Genomic DNA, 10,326 nt, shown 5'->3' with positions numbered 1-10,326 from the left:
AATTTCAAAGACGAATAACTAGATAATTACCAACTGCTCTTAATAAGCAGTAGTTCTAATAAAAAAGCTAATAAAACTCAAATAACTGGGTAGGAAAAAACTGAAACAGTAATTGGAAAGGGTATACAAAGTTCGTTATGATCAAAATCAGGCTAACCCTCTGAGTTTTTATTTTTAATTGGATTAAAAATAACTACAAAGAAGATGGTTTAAAAATTAACCCAACCCTTTGATAATGTTTCATTAAAGTTTCCTCTTTCACTCCTTTATTTTTTAAATGAGAAGCAATAACGAATGATTTTTTCCAAGCATTTTTTTCCACTCGTTTATTTAGTAATTTTTTTTGGTTTTTATATATTTTTGTAGATTTTTCTTTTTTATTTAGTTTTATTCTTTGTATTTATGGAGTGTAATTGTGAATTGCCCTTCAAATGATTTGCAGCTTATTGTGTTAATGGGACATTGACCTCGTCATGCACACCATTTGACAGATATACATATATATATATATAGATATATATATATAGATAAATACATACATACATTAATGTAGTTTAATCTATTTAATTTTTTTGCTTGTTTTCTTGTTTTACTCATTTATTTTTCCTCACTTATTCTAAATAGTTTTGCAGTAAAGTTTTGTTGTTGTTGTGGTTTTACTTTTAGTTTTTTTTTTTTTTTTGTTTTCCATGTATGTATGTTTTAGTTAGACTTATAGTACATTCCATTACAATTAGATAGAATTCGCAGAGTTTGTTTTTGGCTTTGGCAACATAATGATTCATAGTTGTTATCCTTTCGCCTCTGTTTATAATGTTTAAAATTGTATTTACAGCATTTGTTGATGTTATTGTTGATGTTGTTGTTTTATTTATTTTATTATTATTATTATGCTACACTTAATTGTACATATCGGCAGATGACATACAACAACACTTATTGTAGTTATAGTTATGCCAATAATGGTTTTTACAGCATTTGCACACTCGTTCGTATAGTATTTCATTGATAACATCTCATGTTAATCGATTTGTGTTCTCTGCTCTTCTTTTTTTTATGGTAATCACTTTGCATTTGTTGTGTCTGTGTTTGTTTTTTTAATTTTTATTTTTTGTTTTGAAAAATGTGCACAAAAATGTCATTTCGAAAAAAATATATATGTATGTATATATTTACATTAAAAATTCGTGGTTGTTTGTGTTTTTTTTATGACTAATATCAAGCAGAATTTTTGCTTGTTTGAAGTGCATTAATTTGTTTTTGTGTTTTTCATCCTGTGTAAGTAATTGGATTCAAGTTATTAATAGTAAATGTGAGTGGAAACAAAATGAAAACTATATATGTACATCTTAACCAATAGAAATCTATGCACTAAAAAAAACCCGCATTCCAATATTATTAAGTATAAAACCTAATCTAAATCAGAAATCTATCGAAAGTCTAAACAATTTTAGTGTCCTTCAATATTGCTCAATCTGGAAATAATGTTGAATTAAATTCAATAAAATTACATTCTAAACAGAAAAGTTTGTAAAAAGATTTTTAATGGAAGTAACATTGCTTTATATGTTGTATATATAATTTGCTTATTGTGTAGGTACTTCACTTTTAATTTTCACACACATTGAAATGATGTAATTTTGAGAGATCACGTTTCCATCTCTTCCATCTACTTCTTCTTCTTCTTGTCAGATTGCTTTATATATATACACAAATGGCAATTGTCGCGCACTCCAGTTACTCACTTTATTGACTAAATCTCTGTCTCTGATTTCAAACCGAGCTGTCTGCTATCCTAACTAACTAGCTAACTAATGTGTTGATATAGTTGGCAAAACTGTCATCCAAAGCATTTCGGATACGGTTTCCTTGATTCCCCATATGACTGTTCATGATGGCCGTTGCAAACATTTCGCTAACGAAATTATCACAAAACAAACGGAAATTAACGTCGTCCTTGCCGAAATGCAGTTCCTTTGTGTGGCAGCAGCCGAATCTTTGAGCATGGTATTAAAAAAATTAAACCAAAGCAGGGTACAAAAGGAAAGAGAGGCAGAGAGGAAGAAGGGAGAGCTGTTAGTTAATTGCATGATTTGGAATGTAAAGAGCACACACACAAACACACACACAAACACACAACCAAAACGGATTTCAGTTTCCCGTTCAAAAAGAAGCCGGGATTTTCATGGTTTGTCTAGTTTGCTGAAAGAGGAAAAGCCATGAACATGATATTGAGATACTTACTTGCGCCCGCATGTCTCAGCATTTGATTGTTGAAATTATCGAATTGTGACAGCGATGCACTAAGCGACGTTTCGCGACGCAGCTCCGGATAATTCTCAATTTCCGCTACGCACTTTAGCTCGAGTATTTTGCCCGACTGATAGAATCGTTGGCCCTGCAAATAGAAATGCACCTGCAGGCGCTGTCTTCGTAGAACATAATCATGGGCCGGAATGCTTGTGTCTATGGTGGGCTGTAGCTCACCCAGCAGCGGCTGCAAAGAGAATTAGTGAGGGAAATCTATGGAATCGACAGACTAATAGATAGGGATGGCCTCTGTCTAACCTGCTCGCCATTGATGTACCAGGTAAGTCGGGTTGGTAAACTCGAATAGTCCGAGGAGCAGGTGGCACTCAGAAACTCCTCCATGCGGTACATCGAATTGAAGCTTTCGATTAGCGGGTCGCTTTGAGGTAGAGCTAATGGTTAGTGGTAGGAGTAATTAATGCCAGTTATTAGTTATGGAATTTGTGTGCTATGTGTGCTTGCTGCCCACCTGCTACCGTCATGTTGTCCTCTTTGGCCGCCAGCTTAAAGTGGGGAGCATCGCCACTAACCTCACATTTGTAAACTCCCGTCGACTTGGCTCCTTGTAAACTCAATCCAAGCCGACAACTGGATTCATTGCAATAGTAAGAGCCATCGAGCACTTGTAATCCGGTTACTGGAAACTTTATATACACCGGATGCATCAGAGGTGTATATCTTTATGCATAACAAAAGTCATATATTAAAACTTTATGGATTAATTAAAAGTTGCGGTTTATTTACCGAAAGAATTCCAGATGATCTTTATACCATTTCACCGAGTTGAGAGTATGTCCACTCATATCGTAGTTACATACTAGTGTTACATTATCCCGAAAATCCACAATTTCCGGTACACTAATATCGGTTACAAACAATGCATGAACACCATGAAGATCTAAAATAATTGAAAATAGTTGGTACAATTTGCAAGAATATTTCACAGAATAAAATGCATGAAAATCAACACACAACATTAATTAGATAGTGCATATGGAAACTCAGTGCCAAAACCTTTTATCTAAAAGCGCAACATAAAACAAATTTTTGGGCAAAATTTCCTAGACCGCATAGGTGAGTGACCCGCAATGTGGGCTGACCGAGTGCATGGTGACCAGTTTTTGTTATACGGTTGGCCTGGCACATGCAACACATCGAATAAATTTGAAAATTTCATGAAATGAATATGCAAAACAGTTTGGGCTTAGGTAAGAAAGCATTTTGAATCCCCACAGAAGCAAACGGGGATCAAGAGTTGAGAGGTGAGAGAGAATGAATGATAAAAATCCTGGCCATATGTAACTGGCATATGTATTTGTGCTAGCAACAATCTGAATAACCTCAGCTTGGTTTAAAGCTAAGAGAAACATGAGTACAAAATGTTTCTTCATTAGCCAAAAAAAATTACACTAGGATCACTAACTTTACAAAAATAAAACACTCTTCATTTTAATCTTTTTTAAAATCTTGGCCATATTTATCTAACTTGGACGTGGAAAAAGTTTAAAGTTTAAGAACAATTACTGAATGTTATTTAATATTTCTTTTTATAGAACCCTATCAGAAATTGATCAGATTCATTCCGTTTTGCCAAATCACAGCAAATCACGAAACGTGAAGAAACTTTTTCTTTCATAACTCGCATTTCCTGTCTTAAGTTCACAGCTCAAGGATATTCATATCCTCCATCATTTGACCCTTTAAGCTGAAAGTAGTTAGCGTTTTGCTGTAGTTAAAAAGAGGCTTCAAAGTTTTTAGCTGTTTCAAGTTTTGTGGATTATTATAAGACTTCTTTAAGGTAACCGCACACCGAACATTAAAATGCAAACTATGCTGATAATTAACCTGTACACGTTTAATTTGAGAAAAACACATTCTTCTCCTCCTTGAATATTTACATATTTATATATGCAGAGAAGAAAACTAAGCCTCGACCAAGTTTAGGGATAAATTCATTTAGAGATGTCGAGATATTTAAGCAAACATTTTGCTTGTGGTTTTTATTTTTTGCACTGGGACTGAATCTGCAAGTGTCTATCTATGTGAATGGGTTTGTGCGATTGTCTGTGTGCAAACAGTTTCGGTTTCCTTTGTGGCAACACCTACAACCTACACAGCTGGTTAAAAATGTATTGCCTATACCATTTCGGTAATACTTTATGCAAAAAGATTTAAGCCCTGCAAAAACCCACAAACTGTTGACAGAGACATCTACAAGAGAATATCATATAACAATATATTTAAATCAGTGGCCCACACAAATGTACATGGATCTGTGTGTGTGTCTGTATTTGTGACATATCCTAAATTAAATTAATTGCATTTGCCAGGACACACACAGACAATATCAGTCGAAGTTGTGAACTAATTTCCTATGTAAATAAACACGTCTAAGCTATTCGTTATATGTATTTACTTTATGTTCTGTGGCTAGCTGCGACTTTTTTAAATTGAAATTGCACAATGGACAATATTTAATTCCATTAGGCAAGTTAAATTGTTGGAACTCTGAACTGGCCAACAGAGTCAACATATAGTAAAATATTGAAAGGCGTGCAAAAGCATCAGAAAACTTTTGCGCAAACATTCACAAAACTCCTTTTGGCACAATACTTTTGTGTATCAGTGTAGGTGTCCGTGTGAGTGTGCGTGTGTGTGTGTGTGTGTCGGGAACACATGCGAGTAAGAATGTGAATGGGAACCATTGTAATGCCGCTGAATGAATGGTTTTGCTGCTGGTGCTGTCTGAATGTGCTCAGAGGTGTGTAAGTAAAATGTGTCAGCCACAGTCCAGCAGCCGCAAATATGAGCGAAAACTTTTCGTATACCCTCACTCAATACACAATTTACCCTATTTCAAAATGTAGGTACATTGCAATAGTTGGCTTCTTGAAATGAAATACATCAAGAGCTCAAAATATAATCCATACGACATGTTGCCGAAAAGAGTTTATAATTAAAAAATATTTTGTATTTTCCTATACCCTGCTAGAAGAAAATGTTTCCCCTTTTCCAGTGGTGACGTTTCCATAGTTCCAAAACAAAAGTATCAACATCAAAGTTAATAGATTGACTAACTCGAGCAGGTAGAAAATTATTTACATCAAAGCCAAGAAAAGAATAAGTAATTACTGAGTCATAAATGTTTCAATGAGTAACTGAATGAGATGCCTTCTAAAATGAAGATTTAACCTAAGCGATATACATATTTAGATATAAGTAGAAAACTATAAGTTTAGATAAGTATTTAAACAAATAATTACACTAATAAAACGCGAGGGTGATAAGTTGCGATTTGTTCTCGATTTCTAGCATGAAGCCAATTAATAATTTTCAAAGTTATGTCAACTATTTCTTGCGATCTACTGATTACTTATTTCTTAATGATAAAAGGTTAGAATATTTGTTTTTAATTGCAAATAAGATTCCGTCAAAATTGTTAATAGTATAAACCCCTTTAATCATTGGCTAGAGTACATTTCTTTCGTATATTTTCTTTGCCAATTTTCTCAACTGCATTTTAGTTAACTTTCTAAAACGAACGAAGACACACACACACACACACAGAAGCACATAGACAGAAATACATACAAACTTATATAGACCATGAGAGTAAAATCTCGCGTTTGGAAAATGCTTCTTCTACTTCTTGTTAGAAAACTGCCAGCTCATTTAATGCGCTGCAAATTAATTGCCCCATTGCCATTGGCAATTTATGTGCCACGAGGCAGTCAAGAGTGGCAAGATGCGATGCGAGGAAAGGCACAGCAAGGCAAGGCAAGGCAAGGCAAGGCAAGACGAGGGCGATGCCTTTGGCAGTCTGCCTAATTGCGAACATTTCAAAAATACAATTTAAGTTTAAACTGCACTCAAGATGTGCAGCATCAGCGGCAGCAAAAGTTGCGGCAGTTGAAATTACCAAGTGCCAAAAGGGATGGAATCGTACGAATGAATGAATGAATGAATGAAGGAAGGAAGAACGGGGTCTGCAATTGCAGTTCCACCAACAGCCAGCAGCTGAAATTATGGCAAAAGTCATTAAAAGAGCAGAAACAGGCCAAAACAGGCCAATTCAAACCGCTGGCGAAAACTTTGTCAATATTGATTTGCGGTTGCTGCCGTAAAAGGCAGACGGTAATAACAATTATAATAATAATAATAATAATAACATTAATACGATTGAAAAAGTGCACAAAACCATTTAACAAGCGCAATCAAAAGTAAAGGCGATTTTGTAAAGCTTAGTAAATTGCGTATACGCAGCGTGGTATGCGCTTCATTAACCGAACAAATATGCACATGTACTATGTATATTAAGAGGATATAAAAACCATTTTAATCAATCCCGTATCGATGCTCTCACTTACCAATTAAAAGTGCAGAAAACAGAAACAACAGCCAGCCGTAATCCATGTTGTATTTTTGTTGTCAAGTTTAAATATTTTTTATTAAATTGAACAACTATGGTTTGTGGCAGCTTCTGTTTCGATTCCGGCTCCAGCTGCTAGTCACTCGGACTTTGTTGAAATTTGTTATTATTCTCGTCGATTTATGCTTTATTTTTATATGGTGACATCAGTCAGAAGGATCTCTTCAATAAAATAGATTGGGAAAACTAAAATGAACCAAAGAACCCCGACCATCCAAATTTTAGCCAAGTTGTATGACATGCGATTCAATGGCAAGCTCAATTAATTGAACATCAGAACCAGTCAAAAGGACAACCAAACAGGCAAAAACAAAAAAGAAAAACAACACTCACTCACAAAAAAAAGAAGAGAAAAGAGAAGAAGAAGAAAGGAATATAAATAAATAAACTGAGCGACAAACTCATGCAGAAAAGTTCAAAGGATACGCTCTGGCAGTGTCGTTATAAATAAATAACAAACGTTAGAGTAAAACGACAGAAAAAGAAAGAAAAATGAGAAGACATGGAGGAGCGAAGAGAAATGGTAAGGAAAGCAGGACGTTGCGAAGACAGGAAGAACATACTCGTATGAAAGGGAAATGGAAAGTAAAACACACACACACACACACACGGGGGGCACATGGTTTAAATAGAGTAAAAGAATTGGCAGATATGGCCAGAAACAGGAACCAGACGAGTGGGCGTGGCAGCATCAGTCTGTGTGCGTTTGTCAACTTAAATAATTTAAATGCCAAATTCAAACGAATCCATGTGTTTAATATTTAAGCAAGCTCCTGCACCATCCGCCTCGCCCCCGCCACAGTCCTTTCCGACCAAGTTCTGTTGGTCTCTTTCCCAATTCATTTTGTTGGTTTGTTTTTGTTGTCAATTTGGTTTCTGTCACAGTTAACCGAATTGAATTAAGAGTTTAGGACCTCACACATACACAAACACACACACACACAAAGAACGGAAATGATAGTTGAAATAAATATCTTCATGTCCAATTGTTAGTCAATTTAAAGTCATAATTCTTTGCTCATTGATCAATTCCAATAGTTATATTTGGGTTAATTGAACTCATTCCCAAATCTCTTACTTCTCGGCTTTTTGATTTCTCGGGGTTTCTTTTAGCTTATTCACGACATTTGTTTAACATATTTTTTTGCACTTATTTTTATTTTGGCTTCTTTTAATAAATGTAAATTTTGTTTTTATTAACTGTTATTTATTTGACACAAAAACCTAGACGGAACGCAATCCTAATATTCAAAATGATTCCACGCGGTTTCAAGCTTACGAACTGACTGAAACTGAAGCTGCAAATACTCGAGATGCGGCCCAACGAAGTTCGTTATCATACTCGTCGGTTGGTCTCCAAGCTCTGCGCCGTCGTCAGAGTGTCGTCCTCTTCCTCGTCGACGTCGACGTCGGTGTCGTTGGCGTTGACGATGCTGCTGCTGAGCATCCTTTGACTCGTGCTCGTTTACACGACAGCTGATTCCAGTTACAGCACAACAAAAGAGATTCACTGCTCTTAAAGAGAAGTTTAGCATCTAAGAGAGAGAGAGAGGGACACAGAGATTTTGTAGCTTTGTAGTGCGTTCTGCTATTAACAGTGCGTGTTAACAGCAATACGGCTGCTGTTAATGCTGACCGAACTGCCCCCCGAACGGCCCCTCCCATAACTAACTCATTATGCATAATAATATGTTGGTGTTAGTCTGCAGTTTACCTGTCATAACTATTAGCATATTCATATTGGCAAACCAGTTTTCTTTTCTTTTTCCTTTTTGTGTGTTAGGGTGGAAACGGGATTTTCTTTTCGTTTTTTTTTTTTGGTTTTCGTTGTATGCAAAGTTTGCAAATTCCCCTTATTTGGTTTCGTTTTTTTTACCAACTTTCATAGTTAACGGATATCGTTGGTAGTTAAATGCAGTCAACAACAGAGCAGAAGCTGCAACTGCATGTAAAAATATTACGTGCAATAGGAGAAGAAGAGCAACAAAAAAATATAGCAGAGTAGTTGGAGGTGGGAAAGGAGAAGGAAGAGGAACAGAGTGGTGAAGAAAACGATGAAAAAGAACCACAGAAGTGATGGGCGAGAGCCGAGAAAAGGGGGCGGCATGACGACGATGGCAGCACAAAGTCATCTTATCATTTCATGAATAATGCAGGGATTTGTTAGGGACACATGACTGGAATTTTACGCAAAAGTTGTGATCATGCTGCTGCTGCTGCTGCTACTTCTTTTTGCCAGTAACCTAACCGCCAACACTCTAAGGTTGTTGTTGTTGTTACTGTTGTTTGCTAGTGTATAACTGCACTTTGCTGTTGCTGCTCCTGCATGGGTGCGGCAATCAACAGAAAATTGCAGATTTTAAATTCAAAGCATTTTCCCGGTCTTCCCTTTTAAGCTCGTTTCGTTGCCCCGGCCCCGCTCTGCTCTGCTCTTACTCTCTGCCTTCGTATCTTCTTCTATCTAACTGTCTGCCTTTTGGAATGCGTGCATAAAGCAACTTAATTTTAACGAATAATTTTTGATGCCAAAATATGAATAAACAAAAGCTCTGAGCGCCTTTTGCATATGCTACAGTTTCTTGTCCCCAGCAAAAGGCGGAGGTGCAGATGGATATGGGTGTCCTTCCTCGTCCCTAGTTGGAAAACACACACCTACCCTGTAAATGCCATTTCCGGTGCTTTTCGCTCTACCACCCCAGGCCATTGAAGGACTCGAATCCAAGCCAGGAGATCTAGAACATATGCCAAGACCATTTTATAGCTTCTACCTGCTGGCAACTTGAGGACCTTCAGTCTTCTTGGCCCTTTTTCTTCCTTAGTTACTACACCCTTCTCATCCAACTATCTGCTTGCTATTTATTTTATGTGAATTTCTCTCGTCTCCTTTGCAAGTCACGTGACAACGTACAAACTTCTTTCTCTACCAGAAAACATGAAAAAAACTTGCCAAAAAATGCAAGAAGAAAAAATAAATAAAAAATTTTCACAACTTCTCTGGCGTTGCAGTAGCTTACACACACACACACACTAACATCGCCCCCTGTTGTATATATGTATGTGGGTAAAAAAGTTTTTGGTACAAATAAATCAGAAATTTAAAAAATTCATAACCTTAAGTTTGCTTTATGACTTTTGTTTATAACATGTTACACCACTGCGTATGCGTAATGTTTGCACAAACTTGTCGCGGTCGCAGCACTAAGGTTTTCCATTATTGATTAGCCTCCACAATATAAAATATGACCAAGCCTGAACTTTTAAAGCTATAACTAAAAGCTAAAACCAAAATTGAATAAACCATAAACCGAAACTCGTTGCATCTACTACAAACACACACACACACACATACATTATAGATGCCATATTGACACACTGACTGGCTGGCATCTTTCAATTTTGGTCACCGTTTCTTTTGGGAGAGCCCTCCTCTCCCATATATTGGCAGATTTTTCCGTTCTGCTTGCCATATACCTTAATGAAAAACTAAATTGTCAATCAGCCATGAATTGAATGAAATGAAGTGTAAAATTACAATTTCATCCAATTTGCAATTAACTCAATGAAAAGATGAAGGCGAAAAAATCATT

At 36.2% G+C, this 10,326-nt stretch overlaps 1 protein-coding gene across 1 annotated transcript; it reads right to left on the bottom strand.

Annotated features, from left to right (window-relative positions):
• Positions 1 to 1,192: 1,192 nt before the first annotated feature.
• On the bottom strand, positions 1,193 to 6,723 carry LOC6647723. The gene is made up of 6 exons (XM_002070697.4): positions 6,678 to 6,723; positions 3,055 to 3,208; positions 2,780 to 2,988; positions 2,569 to 2,702; positions 2,245 to 2,497; positions 1,193 to 1,996 (listed from the first exon to the last, which is right to left on the bottom strand). Exons 1-6 carry the CDS (start codon positions 6,721 to 6,723, stop codon positions 1,890 to 1,892), a joined length of 903 nt encoding a protein of 300 aa, XP_002070733.1. The 3' UTR covers positions 1,193 to 1,889.
• Between the last annotated feature and the right edge of the window lie 3,603 nt (positions 6,724 to 10,326).

The sequence above is a fragment of the Drosophila willistoni genome, chromosome 3R, assembly GCF_018902025.1.
Source record: "Drosophila willistoni isolate 14030-0811.24 chromosome 3R, UCI_dwil_1.1, whole genome shotgun sequence".
Classification (NCBI taxonomy): domain Eukaryota; kingdom Metazoa; phylum Arthropoda; class Insecta; order Diptera; family Drosophilidae; genus Drosophila; species Drosophila willistoni.
Note: the sequence above shows the minus strand (reverse complement) of the source record. Positions and strands in the feature narration are given on the sequence as shown.

Coding starts and splice junctions, on each gene's coding strand:
- LOC6647723 (XM_002070697.4), bottom strand. CDS start 6,723: ATGGATTACGGCTGGCTGTTGTTTCTGTTTTCTGCACTTTTAATTG. Junction 3,209..6,677: donor GTTTTCTGCACTTTTAATTG/GTAAGTGAGAGC, acceptor CAATTATTTTAG/ATCTTCATGGTGTTCATGCA. Junction 2,498..2,568: donor GGTACATCAATGGCGAGCAG/GTTAGACAGAGG, acceptor TTCTCTTTGCAG/CCGCTGCTGGGTGAGCTACA.